Source organism: Anopheles coluzzii, chromosome 3 (assembly GCF_943734685.1).
Source record: "Anopheles coluzzii chromosome 3, AcolN3, whole genome shotgun sequence".
Taxonomy (NCBI): domain Eukaryota; kingdom Metazoa; phylum Arthropoda; class Insecta; order Diptera; family Culicidae; genus Anopheles; species Anopheles coluzzii.
This window is the reverse complement of record NC_064671.1, coordinates 51813393-51834459: the sequence shown is the minus strand read 5'-3', so window position 1 is coordinate 51834459 and position 21067 is coordinate 51813393. Positions and strand designations below refer to the sequence as shown.

Here is a 21067-nt window from a genome sequence, read left to right as displayed (position 1 = left end):
TTTTAGGCGCCACAACAGCTCGCGAGCATTGACCACACGCGAGAAAGAGATGGCGCTATGGAGGGAAAAAGCACGAACGACGACTGACAGCGATTGGCCATCTGACGCACCAACACATCTAAACCTTCGGCAGCGCGCTCATGCGAGGGGTATGAAGCGGAGCCAGGGACGGGTAGCTCGACGAGGTGCTTGACAAATTTGCAGTTGGAGGGAAAAAGATGGCATGATAAAATTCTCCGAACGGCATGATTTCTTCCGTCGCTTTGCGCAGCGGGGCATGATTTCTTCCGTCGCTTTGCACAGCGGGATTTCCTGCGCAGGAAACTGCTCGAATTTGCGCAGCGGGCCAGCTGTAAATGATGAAATTTATGGCCCAAGTGTAAGGGCGGTGGCAACGCTTTTTCGCATGCGATTTTATCGGACGCCCTGTCAAATTTTTGTATGGGATTTGACAGATAACGTCGGACGACGAAATCGCACGTCCGACGTTATCTGTCAAATCCCATACAAATCTCGTCCGATAAAATCGCATCCGATGAGCGTTGCCACCGCCCTAAGGCCCGTGGCAACGCTCATCGGATGCGATTTTATCGGACGAGATTTATATGGGATTTGACAGATAACGTCGGACGTGCGATTTCGTCGTCCGACGTTATCTGTCAAATCTCATACAAGTCTCGTCCGATAAAATCGCATCCGATGAGCGTTGCCACCGCCCTAACTCCCATTCAAAACTCTATTAATGATGATGGACAACTGTACAACGATCTTCAAAGCTGGTCCGTGGGTTTCTACATAATAAAAAATGCCCTGAAGTCGCTTATGGGTTTACTTGACAAAAGGTTGTCATATTTTTTATTTGGCAGTGACCATACACCAATCGGGTTTTCTTTGATACTTTGTAAAACGTACTCGGAATATGTGAGCAGCTTCGCTTGAGCCTGAATTATTTTGTCCTACCCAGCCAACAATTTCCGAAGGCGCCCCGTGTAAAAAATTTTTACTTTAAGCTTTCCTTAAGTTTTTACACTAGCAGCAGCTAAAGTAAAAACTTTCAGCACGGCACAAACCGACGCACACATTCAAATGCTTGGATTGCTGGTCCTGCTTACGCATACATTTGTATTTATCCCTCCCCTTATATTTTCGGATTGCTGGTTGTAGTAGTGACGCTTTTTCTTTTTGCTTTATGCACACTTTCGCATGCTATTTATTGGTGTTACTCTTTCCACATGCGTTTTGGCACACTCACACTCTGTATACGGCAGGATGCTTCACCCCTTCCAAATGCTGCGGTTGCTTTCTGTTACCCTTCCTCTCGTTCTTCCTTCTACCCTCTGCGCTAGGATATCCTCGACTGGTGCTGCGCGTGTTCAGCCGGCGCCTGTCTGGAAATGACGTCACGGACTGGTGCTGCGCATGTTTAGCCGTATCCTAGGCGTCCTTGAAGTGCGCTCTTCTACGAAAGAGCTGTAATGAAATCTGTTGATGAAAATTAATCAATAATTAATCCATTTTTTTTATAACAAACTAAACAATATTTTGCACATAGGATTATAGTAACGCTTACCTTTATATTTTAAAACCGGACACCGTTTTCCTTCCGTCGATCGTTTTGCGGGATGTTGGCAACCGTCGATTAACATGCGCGTGCACTGTAACTTTTTAGACGACAAGCGTTAGTTGAATGTATCCATTGAAGCACACACGAGGATAAGAAACTTACCTTAGAAATTTACAAGGATAAATCATTCCATAATTGAAGAAGAAGGAACACGGCACAAAACGTAAACGAGCAAAGTACGGGACACAAGAAATCACACATCACTCCAACACATCCTTCCACAGTGAAAGTTCTGGACAGACTAAGGATGCCTAACACCCGGATGAGCGCGATAGCAGAAAAATCATGGGAGATCGAGAGAGATGTGTAGTCACGGTTCAGCGGAATACGCATGCAGATGCATGCGTGTGTGTCACTCCAAGGATATCGGTTTCCCCTTCTCCCGTTTTTCGTTCATAGACCACACGATCGGCATTGTGCCGTCCAAAATCTAGAGAAAGAAGACATGCTCTCTCGCTTTGGCACACAGGAAAGTTTTCCAATAGCTTCGGTTTTGCTGGTTGGGTAGGTTTCCATTATATGCATTTGGTTATTGATTATGGTCGCGAGCTGTGTTGATTCTAGGTTCTCCCCTGTTGAAGCTGGATCGACATAGACGATGTGTGATGTAGAACATTGACTCTGCTCTTTCAATGGAAGCTGCTTTTGATGCTTAAAGACTGAATTAAAGACTGTCCTTACCGGTTAACTATTCAACTTACAGGACAGTTTTGTTTAATTGCAACACTGAATTTCCAATTCTTTCGGGAGCACTACAACAACAGACGCTTTTGTTTATAAGTTTGACACTTGACACGATAAAGCTTCCGGAGACACAATAGCTTGCGCCATTGCTGCCATACAGGTTAGCATGTTTCACATGTCATCGCGTACAGTGCTGTACAGCCATTTCCAAGCAAACAATGAGACCCCAAATTTTGTGTGATTCAGGCCATTTGTGTGAGGGGTATGAGGAAGCTTGAGGAAGCACGGAGAAACGCGCTGCGATGAGAGTTCGCATTCTGTTTTACACGCGCGCTTCACTAACACCAATACAAATACCGTGCTTTGACGAGCCGTCTGTGAATGTGTGTGTGTGTCATCTTTCAGCGAGCTCAACTTGGAGCTGCTCGTCACATCGTGTTGTCTCGCTTACACTACAGCATCGAACCATCGTTCTGTTTGTCCCCCCTTCTACGCGTACAAAACCACCAGTACAGCGCGACGCTTTGTCGGAGATGGTTGTGCGCGTTTCGTTTTTAGTCCCGCGCGCAGTGTTTGTGCGGTGATGCGCATTTCGTTATAAGCCTCGTGCGCCGGTGTGTTTTGATAAAGTGTTACGTTAACAGTGTGTACAGACGCACATGCAGTGCGTCCATCGATAGGTAAGAATTTGCTGAACAGAGGCAACGCAGATTGCCGACAAGTTTCCCGCAGCCTGGCTCGACCCGGTACTTTACAGTATGACGCCATACGTGAGTATGAAGGATTCTAAATGTGTTGTGAAAGTGTAATTTATGTTTCAATAAAGTTTTTAATGAAATAAAAAATGACCGTGTTTGTGTTTCTTGTTAGAATAAGTGCGTATTTGCGATCGTGGCAATGCATGAAAGAAAACGAGAAACGAAAGAAACAAATATCTTTGGATGTGTTGGTAGCATGATTGGAAAGAACACAACACATTGAGAACTGTAGAGCGCACCGTGCGTTCCGGGTGGGGAGGGGGAGGGCTCGCGCGAGGGTGTAACTCATTCCTCCAAGAGTAACTGCTAACGGGGGACGGTACTCAAATCACTCAAAAAATACACTCATTTTGCCGGACGGGTTATGCTTAACCTTTAAGTTGGCAACCGGATACCCGGGTATTTTTTCAACTTTAAACTGAAATAACTTTTGATTCACTGCTTTTATTGGCCTGAAATTTTCTGTAGCCCATCAACTTTTAATTTATGATTTTTTGGTGCACAAGTTGTAATTTTAAACAGCCTGTAAGTATTTTATTTTGATTTTTTTTTACTTTACCACGTAAGTTGGCAACCAGCATACCCGGGTATTCCATACATTTTGTATGGAGGATGACGTTTCTCTTCTTCTTCTTTTCGTATTGTGCCTATTGTCGAGTCAAATTCAAGCGATTCCTCCAATTTCAATTTGACCGTTATTTTTATAATAAAATGAAAAAACTTAATGAATAAATGAAATAGAAGAGAATATATGGTCGGCACTACTTGCTTACAGCATTAAAATATAGAAAGCATTGTTTACCTATGAAAATCGTTAATTTTTTGCATCAAAACGTGTGGAATACCCGGGTATGCCGGTTGCCAACTTACGTGTGTAAATCTGGTTGCCAACTCTACGGTTAACAGAGCACATGAATAGGTAAACTGAGAGTTTTAAGTCTAAATATTGTTTGTTGCCATACATGTTAAATCAAAAATTTTTTGAAAGAGTCGTAAATCAAGATATAAGTGTCTTAATGCAATGGAAACCATTTTGATTAATGAAATTAACATTTATTGCTACATAAATGTGTATGCCAAATTGAATTTCTGTGTATGCAAATATTTGACTTCATGCTTATAATTTAAATTTTTAACAATACATGACCTTTTTCAACTTGATATTACTTTATACTATGCTACAATAAGGGATAAGGGTCAAAGATTTTTTTTATTATTTTAAAATAGTAGAACACTCGACAGTTCTTTTTAAATATTTTTTTTATTGTTATTTCTTTATTTATTAAGTGTATTATTATGTCAGCGCTTTGTCAAAATTCGAAGTACAATGTCATATTTCATCAGTAAAACTTTCTTGGCATTTAAATTTGCCCTTCGGCAATGTTATATATACATAAAAATATGACTATTTCATTTGTTGACTACCACGATTCACAGGCAGATAATAGCTGGCATCGCGAAAGAATTGGTTTAAAATTAACAGTCGTTAAAATTTAACCAGAGTCGTTTCAAATTTCTAGAATTTGGCATCGCGATCGCATTGAGTTGATTTGTTAATTTTAACGACTGGTCATATGCCGCCGTTAAACAAACGACTGTGAAGAGATGCACTGACTGTATGTGATGCAAATTAACAGTCGTTTAATTATACTGCTCGATTTTTTCCCCGTGTTTGCCTGTATGCGATATCAAGCAGTCGTTAACTGTTTTGACGATCGTTTATTTTAACAGGAATGAACAACAAATGAACTCGGTTAAACCAAAATGAACTTTAAACGACTGTTAAAACGTGTTCATTTATTCGCTATGCCGGCTAATGTTATGGTTGTATTTTTATTGCCACTGAAATCTTTCAAGAATAACAATTTCACAGTGGTACGGATTATGATTTTTATCTCATGATTTCATTTTTTATGTGTTTTAAAAACTTTCTGAAGATCATGGAATCTTGTTAAAATATGATTATCTCAGTCGTAACATGTACTTGAAGATTGAATTAAATTTCCAAGATTCTTAAAGTCTAGAGAAGGTTGCAACGAATAGTTTTAATAGAGTTCTGTAGATGGGCCCTTTCAGGCTTAAAAGAGCTTTATTATGGTTTTATGAGGACATACAAGAAGAACACCTATTCAATGAATACTTAATGTCATGATAATAACAACATTGTTAGAACTATGATAAAACTTAAAATGTTACTTGGGTGCTATCATCACATAAAGCTTGCTTCAGATAGAATTGGAACATAGACAATTGCCTGTATGTCAGTTCTTTATTATTGAAATTAAGATCTTTTTTTATGCAAATGTAGCGTTTTCTTCATACTTTTAAAGAAAAATACGGATAAAACTATTCTTCACGGTTTCGAAGGAATTCTCGAATTTTTCCTGTAACACGGCTCATTAGGCGGCGCACATCTTCTTCGTCAATCGTTTTAGCTATTTTATTGCACCAGGTCGTCATCTGATTCAAGGTTATTAAACTCTATACAGGTTACGACAGAGCGATTGAGAGGGTCACCATTTTGTAAACCTTGTTTACAATTTGTCTGTCAAAATCGACGCCGGTCAGCTGATGCTTGGAATAAACAACATAAATAAGATTGCAGAAACTGAAACTAACGCTTCAAGTTTTCTTCATTCTATCACGTTCCATCGTTAATAGAATACGACTTCCTTGTTGACCTGTTCAATTCTGAGTAAGTTCTGCTGATTTGCCAAGGATATCATCGCATTGTTTACCCAGTTCCGTTTGTTCTCCAGGTTTGAAATTGCAGTCACAGCTTCTGGGGACCAGGATTTATGCCATCTAGCAGCAGCATTGATAAAAAGGGTTAGAAATTATGCAGTCCTGAACGCGACCCTACTGCGATGTGTGGGAAGCGGCGAGGCTCCATGCCGATTCGCCACAATCATCGGGTTCAGGGTGATCGTCTATGCTGCTCCTGTTTCAGTTCCGTATCATAGCAAACGAATGTTCGTGCTGCTGTCTTGTTCCAGTGGTAGAGAATTCATGCCAACTCGGGTGCAGCTTAATTTAAGTGCTAGAGCGAAAAGACGAGAGATAAATGTCGTCCCGACAGTGTTAAACAACGGCGGGGGTCCATTTCATTTGTGCTCGAGTCAAGTACAATACAGAGCGAATATGATGTTTGAAGCATTTGTGGTGGGTACATAGGTGACATACATAGGTAGGGGGATCATAGCTTACAAATTCCCACATTTGTGTGAGGTGAGTGCATTGCACGGCAGAAAAGAGAGTGTGTAAAAAGGTTGATCAAGTAGGTGCTCTCGGTAGGGGTGCACGGTGCTGCTGGTGTACGGCCCGTACAGTATGAGTATCAAAATGTTTTGTACATAGTGTTTATTTATATAATATTTTGTGATTGCGTAAATTGTTGTGACGAAAGTTATGAAAATAACATTTTGTCAATGTTATAAAGGAAAATCGTATTTGATAAATGCTACCAAAAAACACAAATATGTTTGAAGTTTTTTTCCTAATTATTATTGTTACAACGGGCTTGTTAAACATTAACTCACTTTTACCTTCTCCTACTCCTTGGTCAGCGATTCGACAACTCACGCACGTTCTTCCATACACACACTAGTGAAAGTCGGGGCAACTGGAACTCATGGGGTCGGAGCAATCCGAAGCATCCCGTAGCCGTGCGGGTCAACCCGAACCGTACAAATAGATGTAGTATGTGCAACGATTTCGGTAGATACGAATCCTAAAGCATAAGCGATTCCGGCCCATTGGTGCAGCGAGTACGGGTCGGGTATTAAACCTACTTTGACCTGACCCAAACTCGCTGCACCAGTGGGTCGGAGTCGTTTATGCTTTCTTACAACTACTTATCATTCGAGTCAACTTGAAGTCCTTACGGTAGTAGGTCCCCGAGGTAGGGTCGGATTTGTTTCCGACTCCGATGTAGCACATCCGCTCCACTTGTGGGTCGGAATCATTGATGATGCATGATTTGCGTTACCCTATTGCCTCAAAACCATTTACTGTAGCTTAGTCTAACCTGCTTTAGAATACGCGAGCATTGTTTGGTACCCAGTTAGTCTGGTATGAACTGACAGGGTTGAAAGCGTTTAACCGTCAGGCGGCTCTTGGGGCAATCGGGTGCTACTCTTCTCCCGTATGAAATTCGGTGTCGTATGTTTGGTTTAATGATCCCCACGATCGTCGATATGCTTCTCAAGTTTTGATTATTAGTGGTTTGCTTCGATATGAGATTGACTGTCTTTCATTGTTCATTAATGAGCTGAGATAGTAGATGACGTATGATCACGTGCATCCAGTCTGCGCGTCAGAACTGATTATGCAACCAGATCACACACTGGAGTCGGGCTATGCTATGGGCTATGGAGTTGGTTATGTGTGTGCTGGACCCATCACGCGGCACTGTTGGATCCACAGGGATACGCCAATACATGTGTTGACCAGCTAACGGTTTATCTCTATATGACGGTATATATGAGCAGCTTCTCCCTCTGCTGATGCTGCAGTTACATCCGGGCGGTAAAAGAATTCGTTCCCTAGAATGGAGTAACATTCAACGGCTCATTCGTTCATTAGTGCAAATATACTCATCTAGCCGTAGCAACATGCCATCTCGGTCATCAGGACATTATGTTGCAGTCAGGTGGAGTCTGAAGGGAGCGAAACCTCATCCCAACGGATACTGTCCAACAGCCAGGCATGGTATGATTCCTCACCTATAATGAACAGTGATTGCTTTGGGAAGAAACGGCACTTTGCACCCCTCCCTCTTCATAGCTACTGAACTGTTGTTGGACGGAAAGGAAACTCGTAAGATTAAACTGTGTCTGCACTGCACATCCACTTGAGAAATCTATGAGAAGATAGTTTGTAAAAAATGAAAATTATTTTCATATTCATTTCATTAAAATATGAATCAAATTACCGCACAAGTTCCAGCAACTGCATACATTTCCCTCCAACATATGCTTTCTAGCTGGGTACTTCACTCGCTTATTTATCTCCTTGTCCGTAATGCTGATAATGCTGAGAAGCGAATGATTTCACAGCAATCTTCTGCTTGCTTGATATAATCGTTTTACCTGACACAATGTTAAACTCCTACATGTTGGATCTTTTCACCACAACAAAAGCATATTTTACTAGATTCTCACTTACTCGATTTCTCTCTTGTCACAGCTGTTAATTCATCGCAATATTAATAATTATAAAGTTACAAAATAATTAAATAAATTATAATTTGCAAGATTCAACACCAAACACCATACCATTGCACGATTGCAATCCAGACAAATTGTAAACAAACCAGTCCAATTGTAAACAAACCATTCCAATTTGTCTGTCAAAATTTTCATTCATTTTTTTATTGGAAATCGGCCAAAACGGGCTTTTTTCGTAACCTGTATAGAGTCTAATAACATTGATCTGATTGATGTCTTTGACAACCTTTCCCTTTGCCTTGAGTCTCCTCTTCATGATTGCCCAGTATTTCTCAATAGGGCGGAACTGGGGGCAGTTGGGTGGGTTAAGGTTTTTCGGAACAAACAAGACCCCTTTCTCTGCATACCATTCTCGAACGACTTTACTGTAATGACAACTTGCCAAATCTGGCCAAAACATTACGGGATGGTCGTGGGATCGAATGAATGGCAAAATTCGTTTTTGGAGACACTCTTTTTGATATAGTTCCGACGTCATTGGCTGGTATTATTAAATCCGTTCGTAGCGGGAACGTACGGCGCTCACATGAAATTCTAGGGATGGCAACGCATTTCTTGAGCCCGCTCCTACAACGCCACGGTGAATAACTGTAGCAACCATCTAGTACGTTAGGAATATAAGTGTCGGGACGTACGCCGCCGCTACGAACGGATTGAATAATACCAGCTATTGTCTTGTTTCTAACGAAAACTTTCGTTTTTTTGCCACAGCTACAAATGCCCTGCCAAATCATAAATTTTCTTGCAAATTTGTCGGCAAAAACAAATTTAAATTTGGCGGGAACATCCCCCCGACCCGTTGCCAAGTAAAATTTTTGACCTGGGATTTGCCCGAAGTCAGCCTTAACATAGGTTTTATCATCCATCAGAAGACACCCGTCGAACTTGGTCAGCACCTGATCGTATAGCTTCCGAGCACGAGTTTTGATCAAACTATTCTGTTTTATGGTGCGATTTGGCTGTTTGCTAGCTCGATACGACTTGATTCCTTCCCGGAGTCGAGTTCTTCTGACGGTACTATGGGCAGCACCGAATTTTCTGGCCAAATCGCGGTCCGACAGATTAGGATTCCCCTTTATCGTCTTCAAAATCTTACTACGTAGATTCTGGTCGACAGTTCCACTCCGACGATTGGCTTGAGGTTTCCGAATCGTCGTCAATGTTTTCTTATACCGTTTGATAACGCGCCATACGGTATTTCTGGGAAATTTCAGCTTTTTAGCTAGCCTAGATGCAGACCACAAAGGATTTTCCAAATAACTGTGCACAATTTTTTCCCTTCTTTCGGCTTCCATGTTGATTGTTTACTAATTACAGTCGATTTGCGGAATGTCAAAAATACATACGTCAAGCTGACAAAATGCCCGACACGTTGACACTAAGAACTTCCAAATCCGTCCACCAGGAGCGCCACAATATGAGCAAAAGTTTGTTCCAATTCTAAATGAAGCAAGCTGTATATACGTCGTGTGAGACGCAACAACTCGGAGCGCCAATTCCGAATCCACGTCCGACGTACGTACCACGCCGCGTAGTCACTGTGAACAAGCGTCTGGTGAAACGCAACCACACGGTGTGGCCTTCACGGTTCCACGTCGGACGAGACGTGCCACGCGGTGCGGCCATCGCGACCAATCATCGGACATGGCCAACCCTGGAGTATTCCGGATCGAATACAGCTAAGCATTTTCTTTTTTATCATTATCATTCTTTTCAATCATTATTATTGTGTAGGATTGCGCCCTACACTAGATTACCTTAAACTCGCGATTCGAGTTTCAAAGGGAGCAAAAATCAGCACGATACCAAATACACCTGAGAGCGCTGACAAGTGTCAAGTAAGAGCTACCCGCCAAGGACTCTGTACAAGATTTGCCAGCTGGGTGATTTGAAGATATAGAACAATAAATTCTGACTCCACAATCTGTGCTGTTAACTGAATTCTGCATGTATTTCTTGGGGTAGTTATTACAAAGTGCTGTGTTCCGTTAGCGATGTTTACCTTTTGGGGTTTGTACGCTGGCTTAATTTCCCCTCTTTCCGTGAACATACAAATGTTTCCTTATGATTAGCCAATACACCACCCTTTGACCCCATAGTTTGCATAATTAACTATGTACATGGCGCTACTGTGAAGTGTGGAATATTTGTGTTATTGCCTCGAGATGGCGCTGCTCTTGGTTTTACGGCTTACTTCGCGCATACAACAAATTGCCTACATTTGGCGCATTTAAATCCTAAACATTCTGCCACCTTAAATTGGAACCAATTTAACCTGGTTTAGGAAACACGTATGATCTATTGGTCTTGTTATTGTTGTGCCCTAACTGTTACTCACTGTAGCTACTCTTGAATGAACATCCTATTGAAGATACTCTCGTGGGATACAAATTGAAATCTCTTGCCAATGGACTCTTACAAGATAAATTATTTCTTGCCTAATTCAAATTCCCTGTCGATTTTGTATGTCCCATTTTACGATTACGATATACTTTGCCAAACTCACTGTTAGAACGATACCAAATCTTTCGTTGCTGCATTTGCCGCCAAGGGTTGAGACGGTTTCTTGGAAATCCTGCTGGGTTGTTTTCTGAAACACCCTTCAGTACATCAGCATCCGGAGGTTCACCGATGATAGCAGCTACGAAACGAGGTTTGAAACGACACACATTTGTCGCCATCAAGGTTGTCGGCACGGTAGATGATCCGAAGACTCGATCCAGATCCGCCTTCGTCAGGTTTACTGCTGCCACCTTGCTGATAGGCCTCAGATGTTGACACTCGTTGTTACACTCGATGCTCACCTGTCGAGTTTCTGGTTTCAGCTGCACACGATGCTCAATAGTTGGGAACCACTGCAACGGATTGGATCGGGACTCGATGTCTTCACTCGTAGTAGTTTCACGTTCCTCCAACCTCCAATTCGGTTCATCAGTCGTGTCTTCAATTGCCGTCATGCACACTGTTGGATCGGCAAATGTTTCAACGGGTGCATTTCCACTCACTATCCAGCCGAATTTCGATTCTTGAAGTATCGGACGATGCTGACCAAAAGATACACGACGCTCCTTCAAGAATTCGTAGAACATTTCGGCACCAAGAATGACGTCCACACTTCCAGGCTGATTAAACGTCGGATCTGCCAAGATGTATTCAGCCGGGATGTTCCAGTTGCTGATGTTTACCGGTCGGGTTGGTAAATTTGCAGTAGGTTTGGGCAAAACCAGCAAATCGACGAAGAACGTATCGTTGGAGCAGCGGGATCGAATTGTGGCTCGTACAGCATGTCGGACGTTTATGTTTGAGCTGCCACCGATGCCCGATAGGGGAATGTTGACAAGTTTCCTTGGCAACCGCAGTAGTTGGGCCAGTCTACCAGACAAGAAGTTGGATTGCGAGCCGCTATCCAGTAATGCTCGCGCATGATGCTCAATTCCTTGATCGTCCATGATGTTGATGATCACTGTAGATGGTAGGACAGTGGAGGTAGCCTCTCCATTCACACTCAAGGCAACCTGAGGTGAAAACTGACTTCCGGTCGGTTGTGATGTAGTTGAACCAGCTTGGGATGACTGCGTGGAGGTAGATGGCACATTTTCCGTCTCTGTCGTATCGTTGCTTAGCTCAATGTGAAGAAGCGTGTGATGACGTCTGTTGCAATGGCGACATTTCCTCTTAGATTCACACCTCAATGATGAATGTCCGGAACCAAGGCAATTGTAACATAGATGAAGAGTTTGTGCCTTCGCTTGTTTCTCACGTACGGAGAGTGCCAGGAAATCTGGACACTGTGCAGTGGTGTGTTGTTCGCCACGACAAAGCTTACAGACTTGTACCGATGATGTGTAAGCTCTAGCACCTGCCACCTTGCCTTTCTCGCCTTTGTCTGGAGCACACTGGTCTAGCACATCGCATTGCCTGCACAAAAATTCGAGCGTAGTCTTCAATTCAGGAAACTGCCCTCTGGTCATTGTCCGTTCCCACAGCTTCCTTGTTTCTGGATCGAAACATGACGCCAAGATGTGGGTGATGATTAAATCGCTGGTACCGTCGATCTCCTTTTTCATGTAAGACAGTCCGTCTACATGAGTTTTACACGTCTCCATTAAATCACGCAGTCCACGTGCAGATTCTCTGGCGAGGGGTTTCATTTGAAGCAAGCCCGAAATATGACCGTCAACAATTACGCGAGGATTTTCGTAACGGTCCTCTAGTATCTGCCAAGCACTGACGAAATTGTTTCCGGCGATGATGCTTGCGTTTAGAATGCCACTTGCATTGCCAATCAACGCCTTGTTCAGATGATGAAGCTTGATGGCATCAGAAGCACCAGATTGCTGCACAATGTCCGAAAACATTGATTTGAATTTAGGCCATTGGGAGTACGTTCCATCGAACGTTGGCATGGGAATGTTAATATGGTGTGACGGTGCTATTACTACTGGATTCACCGGAGCAGATGCGGCACTCGGTGTCCCACGTGCAATCAATGTGTCCAATTGAATGCAAATCTTCGAGTATGCTTCGTCTTCAGCAAAGTCGAGCTCCATGTCAGCGGGAGCTAGGGCAATTACCTTTTCAAAGATTGCATTCTGCTTGGCTTTTAAATCTATTGAAAGTAGTGAAGTCAACCAGCTTGGTGTACGGTTAGAAACAGAATGAATTGTATTTCATACCAAAACTTATAACTACACAAATTCATAGGTTACTATGATTAAATTACTCATAACCCAAATACGGCTTACTATAATTCCAATACTCCTCCTTAAGCCGATTGTTGTGTAATTCCCATAGATCGTCGATTACGTTCTTGTTTGATTCGTTGTAATGCTTTTGTAAGACCATCTGCAACTTGTTCTTCAGTGTTAATGTAATGGAGATTCACAACATTTCGATCCAAAGCATCCCTGATGTAATGATGTCTTATATCGATATGCTTCGTTCGTGGTGTATATCCTCCATTTTTTGCAATACAGATAGTGCTCTGATTATCACAAAATATCTGAATCGATTGCTTCTTACCAAATTGTTCTAACAATCCTTTCCACCACGATGCTTCTTGTACCGCTGCTGACAATGCCATGTATTCCGCCTCGCAGGTTGATAATGCAACAGTTGGTTGTCGTTTGCAACACCATGACACCGCTCCTCCTTGCATCAAGAAAATATATATCCTGTGGATTTCCTATCTTCTGTATCAGCGGCCCAATCAGCATCTGAATATCCAGTTATTTGTTCGTTACCTTTTCTGTAATATTTGAGTTTCATCGATGCCGTTCCTCTTAGATATCGCATAAGATGTTTTACAGCTTGCCAGTGACGCGATCCAGGATTATTGTTGTATCGGTTCAGCTGATTAACTGCAAACAGGATATCTGGTCTGGTGCATTGAGCTAGGTACATCAGGCAACCTACAGCCTCTTGAAAAGGCACCGCTGACATCTCTTCCTTTTCTTCTTCTGTCTGTGGCGACATTTCCTTAGTTAGCTTTATGGAATAGTTCATAGGAGTAGCAACAGCTTTGCAGTCTTGCATTTTGAACCGGGATAGGATAGTTTCTATGTAGGCTTCCTGGTCAAGTGCAATTCCGTCATTTAAATAATTCACACGAATCCCTAAACAATGTTTAGCTGGTCCCAAATCCTTCATCCGGAACATGATGCTCAATTTCGTCTTCAGTTGATTTTTCATTTCTTCATTATTACTAAAAATCATTAAATCGTCCACATAAATGGCTACAAACAGCATATTTCCATTGCCATTATAGAAATATAAACATGGATCATACTTCGATTGCTCCAAACCCAGTTGTTTCAGTGCTGCATCTAGCTTCGTATTCCAGACACGACTTGATTGTTTTAGTCCGTACAACGCTTTGTTCAATCGACATACCATGTTTTGCTTTCCAGGCTGCTCAAAACACGGTGGTTGCTCCATGTATATCTCCTATTCCAAATCTCCTTGTAGAAAAGCAGTTATCGCATCCATCTGATCCACCAAAAAATTATCTCTGGCCGCTAGTGCAAATAAATATCTCAGGGAACTAGGACGAACTACGGGTGAATATGTTTCGTTATAATCTACCCCCTTTCGCTGAGAATATCCCTTTATCACCAATCGCGCCTTGTAGCGGTTGACTTTTCCAGCCGCATCGTGTTTTGTTTTAAACACCCATTTACATTTGATTGCTTTCCTACCTTCTGGAAGAGTTGTCAATCTCCATGTGCTGTTGTCAATCAACGCTTGATATTCTTCTTGCATCGCTACTTTCCAACGTTCTGAATCGCTACGCGACATTGCATCCTGGTGTGTGATTGGATCCTCGCTTGAATTGCTGCTCATGATCTTTGAACTGGTAACATTGCTGAAAAGACCAGAGCCATGTGGGATTATAGAATCATTATACTTCTCTGGGACTTTACGCGTCCGACTGCTTCGCCTTAGGATTTGCGATTGAGTTGATATAACGAGAGGTTCGCTGTTCACAGCTGCATCATTATCGACCACTGTTTCGTCAAATTCGTTACTAGTTCCATCGGTATCTTCAGAAGTTTCATTGTTCGCGTCCGTGAAGTATTCGCTGTCGCTGTCCTCGTCCTCATTTTCACTCAAAACTGCCTCCATTTGTGATGTAGCGTTCGGTGAAAGAGAAACTGTCTCTTCATGTTCAAGGAGAATCATTTGCCTTCTGCTTGATTTTTCTTGGATAGGAACAGCAACACCTTCATTAATGAAATTTACTTCACGACTGACTGTTACTTTCTTCGATCTGATGTTGTACAATCTATACCCTTTGGTAAACTCATCGAAACCGGTCAGAATGCACTCTTCTGATTTAGCGTCCCACTTCTTGCGATATTGCTTCGGAATAAATTTCATCGCTCTAGTACCAAAGATCCGAATATGGGACAAGTTAGGTTTCTTACCAGACCACACTACCTGCGGAGTAACATTATGGCCTTTGGTTGGAGAACGATTCAGAAGGTACACAGCAGCAGCCACAGCTTCCGCCCAAAAACTTTTCGAAAGTTTCGCCATGTGTAACATGCACCTTGCACGCTCCACAATCGACCTATTCGCTCGTTCCGCCATGCCATTTTGTTCCGGAGTATATGCGTTGGATGTTTGATGAACAATGCCGTGCTTCTTTAAGTAGTTTGTGAACCCTGTGTTGACATATTCTTTTCCATTGTCTGTTCTGAGTACCTTCAATTTTCGTCCAGATTGCCGTTCTACCATCTTGTGAAAATCCTGGAAAATTTTGTTTACCTCAGCTTCCGACTTGGATTTCAAGAAATATGTCCACATCCGGCGTGATTTGTCATCCACAAATACAATATAATATCGGCTTCCTCCTAGAGATTTGACTTCCATCGGCCCGCAAATGTCAGAATGAACCAAATCGAGTATTTCAGCCGCCCGCGATCCTATCTTGCTAAAAGGATGACGGCTATGTTTGCCCATTGGACATTCTTTGCAATCGGCCATGGTATCTCCAACAATATTGACGCCAGTCACTATTCCATTTGCAAGGCTTCGGACACCGTTGATGTTAAGATGGCCCATCCTTTGATGCCATAGTTCCAAGCTCCCTGTTGAAGAAACTGTCAACGCGGTTTTCTCACCTTCTTCACGTTCGTCAAGCTTGAACAGATCGTTGTCATGGCTACCAGTAGCAATGATATCGCCGTTTCGGTTAACCACTTCGCATCCTTCATTGGTGAACGTAACGGAGTAGCCTTTTTTCACAATTTGATTTACCGATAAAAGGTTCACGGATAGATTCGGGATTAGCTGCACGTCATCAACGGGAATTTCACCTTTTTGGCACGAAGGCTTCAAAACGCAGGATCCCTTCGCGGTGATTTGCATGTTCTCCCCGTTGGCTGCTACCACAGTTCCACTAGATGTTTTCGCATGCATCAAAAAATCGCTATTGTTCGTCATGTGGACACTTGCTCCGGAATCGAAATACCATTTTCCGTATTCCTTCGATCCACACGTAGAAAGCACTACACAGAACGAATCGTTTCCCTTCGTGCTGTAGCAATCCTTCGCTATATGGCCAAATTTCGAACATTTTCGACATTTCGGTCCCTTAGCTGTATTCGATTTTTTAGTTTGCTTACCAGCATTAACGTGCTTCGTCCTTGCCGCAAACGCAGGTTCAACTGATGTGGGAGGAACCTCTTGTAAAAGTTTCGTTTTAATGATGTCCCCAGTGATGACAATACCGGAGTTTTCAAGGGCCATGATCATTGGGCGATACTGTTCTGTTAATCCAGCCAGTAATAGATTTCCGACCCACTCCTCTGAAATCGGGAAACCAATTCCATTCAGTTGATGCGCCGTTGATACAATACGATTAACATAATCCGACATAGAATCGCATGATTCTAGATCTGTCTTGATTAATTTATGCAACAATCCGACTCGTCTTGTGAGGCCAGAGTCTTCGAAAGCCTTTTCTAGTTTGGACCAAACTTCTTTCGCTGTTGTCGCTTCCTTCACATGAACGTAGTTCACTGGTTCAAGAAGTAAGATGATTTTCGCTCGTGCCTTTCGATCCTTTGCTGTATCGACGGATTCGTAGCTTCCATCGTCGTTTTTCTTTGGCTTTACTGCACACCAGAGATCTTCAAGTTCCAGGAACGTTTGCACGGCAAACTTCCATGTTTCCCAATTTTCTCTCCCGATGAGTCGTTCTATGCCAGGAAGACTTGATGTTGAAATGCTACTACCTGCAGCGCTTGAGGATCCAGTGGAGTTCGGGTTCATCTTAAAACTTCTTCGGAATAACGGCGAAAAGATTCTGCTTCAATCACTCTACGCTTCTGGGTTCTGGGCCCATAACCTATTGGAAGTAGTGAAGTCAACCAGCTTGGTGTACGGTTAGAAACAGAATGAATTGTATTTCATACCAAAACTTATAACTACACAAATTCATAGGTTACTATGATTAAATTACTCATAACCCAAATACGGCTTACTATAATTCCAATAAAATCATTCAAATATTGCCACTTGACGTTATGGGTTGTTGCGGCTCCCGGTAAACGACTTTAGGACTTTTTTAGAACCTTTAACTTTATTTTATTTTAGCGCTAGGTTTAAAAACACGTCCGATTTGTATGGCGTTCACCGATCAAGAGACCGATCAAATCCGCCCGGATAATCGTGCTTCCTGTTCCTCTCTTCCACTAACTACCTGCTACTTCACGCGTTTACAATCGCAGGCCGAGTTCGTTCGAGCTATCCTAACAGGGTAGATGCCGTGATTGGATTTGCTGTGACTTCTTTTAGTAGCTGAATGAGTTTGCGTTGCATACTGGAATGCAGAAACCTTAACGTCTTAAGCTCTCTTTGTGTGGCCAAAGATCCAACTTCCCCATAGTGGTACATTTGTTCAGCGACGACAGCTTGGGATGCAGATTGTTGTGAAGCTAGTGATGCAGCTTGTGGTGCAGCTGGTACAGCTAGTGGTGCAGCTGGTGCAGCTAGTGGTGCAGCTTGTGGTGCCGCTGGTGGTGCAACTTGTGCTTCTTCTTGTGATGCAGGGTCTTCTATACGCTGCGATGTGGATCTAGTTGTCGGCATGATGACTTGTAGATGCTTTTCCTACTGATGTCGTGATGAACACACAAGGCGATGTCTAATACACCGCAAAATTGACGATAGGAGTTGCTCGTTTGTGGATGTCTTCCTCGTTGGGCCAAGGTTTGTGCCGTTGTCCAATACAACGCACTCTCAGGGATGAATTGGAAGACAGTGGATGTCTTCCTCGCTGGGCCAAGGTTTGTGCCGTTGTCCAATTTAACGCACTCTCAGGGATGAATTGGCCGACAGTGGATGTCTTCCTCGCTGGGCCACGCCGTATGCCGTTGTCCAATACAACGTTGTTTCAGGGATGAGATGGCCGCCAGTGGATGTCTTCCTCGCTGGGCCACGCCGTATGCCGTTGTCCAATACAACGCAGTTTAAAGGATGAGATGGCCGCCAGTGGATGTGTTCCTCGCTGGGCCACGCCGTTGTCCAATACAACGCAGTTTAAAGGGATGAGATGGCCGCCAGTGGATGTCTTCCTCGCTGGGCCATGCCGTATACCGTTGTCCAATACAACGCAGTTTAAAGGGATGAGATGGCCGCCAGTAGAGGTTTCCGTCGCTGGCCACGCCGTGTGCCGTTGTCCAATACAACGCACCTCAAAGGGATGAGTTGGCGTCCAGTGGAAGTTTCCGTCGCTGGCCACGCCGTGTGCCGTTGTCCTATACAACGCAGCTTATTTCACTGGTTCACTCTTACTTTACCGGCCTGGCCGGCATCCGGTTCGAAGGACCAAAATGTGTAGGATTGCGCCCTACACTAGATTACCTTAAACTCGCGATCGAGTTTCAAAGGGAGCAAAAATCAGCACGATACCAAATACACCTGAGAGCGCTGACAAGTGTCAAGTAAGAGCTACCCGCCAAGGACTCTGTACAAGATTTGCCAGCTGGGTGATTTGAAGATATAGAACAATAAATTCTGACTCCACAATCTGTGCTGTTAACTGAATTCTGCATGTATTTCTTGGGGTAGTTATTACAAAGTGCTGTGTTCCGTTAGCGATGTTTACCTTTTGGGGTTTGTACGCTGGCTTAATTTCCCCTCTTTCCGTGAACATACAAATGTTTCCTTATGATTAGCCAATACACCACCCTTTGACCCCATAGTTTGCATAATTAACTATGTAGATGGCGCTACTGTGAAGTGTGGAATAGTTGTGTTATTGCCTCGAGATGGCGCTGCTCTTGGTTTTACGGCTTACTTCGCGCATACAACAAATTGCAATCATATGCATATGTGTATCTATATATATAAAAATATCGTGTCACGGTGTTTGTCGCGAGCAAACTCCGAAACGGCTGGATCATTTTCAACGAAACTTTGCACACACCTTATGGTGGTATGAGAATAGGTTTTAAGACTCACATCATTTTCAGAAGTTGCACTAAACTTAATTTATTAGCAATTTTCTAACTCCCATACAAAGGACATGATTGTTGTTGTTGTATACAGCACTTTGACAGTCGGTGTGAAGCGCGGTTTACACTCGGTGTAAGGTGCGGTTTACACTCGCTGTGAAATGCCTAGCGGTTTACGATGCTGTCACAAATATCCATAATGACAAAACAGAGATGGAGTACTTTAGTTTGGGAATAATGAATTAAAAAATACATGCTATTTCGCTTTGTCCTGTTTACTGTTTGATGTTCCAAAACGAACAAATATGCTTGCTTTAATAATTGTAACATAAACATGTTTGGTTACTGATGTTAAACTCGCAAGTGTAAACAAAGCAAAACGGTTGTAGTGCCGGAAAAGTAATTTGCAATTTCAAATACTTAATCGGCAACTAATAAAATGTGGGGTAAAACTAGGTTTACCGGGCCAGCTAGTATATATATATATATATATATATATATATATATATATATATATATATATATATATATATATATATATATATATATGTTCTCGCGTGGGTAAACCTTCCAATCTATACATACCAGCTAAAGACAGATTAACCAAAAATATCGTCCATTCATTAGCCGACGCGATGATCACCACCGCATACAGCACATTTAATATCGGCCTTGCAGGATTTAGCCTTATGGCCCTCGGTCCCGCACCTTATGCACGTGTTTTGTCGGTCGACTGTTGAACGGCAATCGCAAGAAATGTGTCCCAATTCAAGACACCGATAGCAGCGCAGCCGTTCTACGGGAGTGGGTGGTGCACGTTTGATGTTGCTGATGCACCCACCCAGCTTTACCTTCTTACCGTCGATGGTTATAATCTTTTTGGCCGGTAGGCGTACCCGTGCCCGTTGAGTTCCGTCCGAAAGCCGCCACATGTTGATAGTAACCACTCCAGCGTTACCCTCTAGCTCTCCGTCCAGTGCGGAAATCACTTCCGCTTCCTCTACAAGCGGGTCAATATGGCTTACGATGACCTCTCCCATCTCCGTTACCAAACGGGCCACTCCCCAAGAGCCGATAATTTCTCGTACCTCGGCAAGCACCAATGCAGAATCCGCAGATTTGCTGATCTTTATTCTCAGCAGTTCAGCCCGAGTGCGGTTTCCAATACCGATGTGATCTTCGAGTGCCTTGTGCAACGGATCTTCGCGGATCACTCGCCGGATCAGACGATACACGCTCTCCCAAGTTTGACTTTCTTGGGGGTTACCTCAATGAGATCAACCTTAGGCCGACGCTGCGTCCGCTTTTGATGCTGCTGCTGGTGCTGCTGCAGCTGCTGTCCCTGTGACTGCTGTTGCTGCTGCTGCCGCTGCCGCTGCTGCTGCCGCTGCCGCTGCTGCTGCTGCTGTTGTTGTTGCTGCTGCTGCTGTTGTTGTTGCTGCTGCTGCTGCTGGTGTGCGCGTGGCTTACCGGTGCTCTGCCCGCGGTATTTACGACGAACAACCTCGGAGAAACTGCCCTGATCATCGTCCTCGTCAGAGTCGATTAGTTGCATCACATTGGAGCTACGCGTTGAAGTGGACGACGTGGAAGGACCGGGCTCCTGCTGCTGTCGTGTCCCTTGTTGCTGATCCCGATGCTGCTGCTTTTGTCCCTGCTTCTTGCCAATGGCTTGAGCCAAGAGCGCATTCAACGACTCGCACTCGCGTTGATGGTCAGCCCTAAGTTTCTCTTCCCGACGTTCGGCTTCTTGTTGCCACCTCGCGAGCAAGAGACGCGTCTCCGCCATCTCCTGATGTAGACGCGCGT

General features: G+C 43.4%; 1 protein-coding gene and 1 long non-coding RNA gene across 2 annotated transcripts; both read right to left on the bottom strand.

Moving 5' to 3' along the window:
• Positions 1-710: 710 nt before the first annotated feature.
• Positions 711-3954, bottom strand: LOC125907490 (uncharacterized). The gene is made up of 3 exons (XR_007452708.1): positions 1727-3954; positions 1571-1661; positions 711-1482 (listed from the first exon to the last, which is right to left on the bottom strand). It is a non-coding gene; the product is annotated as an uncharacterized LOC125907490 (long non-coding RNA).
• Positions 3955-13476: 9522 nt separating this feature from the next.
• On the bottom strand, positions 13477-17400 carry LOC125907470 (uncharacterized). The gene has a single exon (XM_049610057.1). It carries the CDS (start codon positions 17070-17072, stop codon positions 14241-14243), a length of 2832 nt encoding a protein of 943 aa, XP_049466014.1. The 5' UTR covers positions 17073-17400; the 3' UTR covers positions 13477-14240.
• Positions 17401-21067: the final 3667 nt, after the last annotated feature.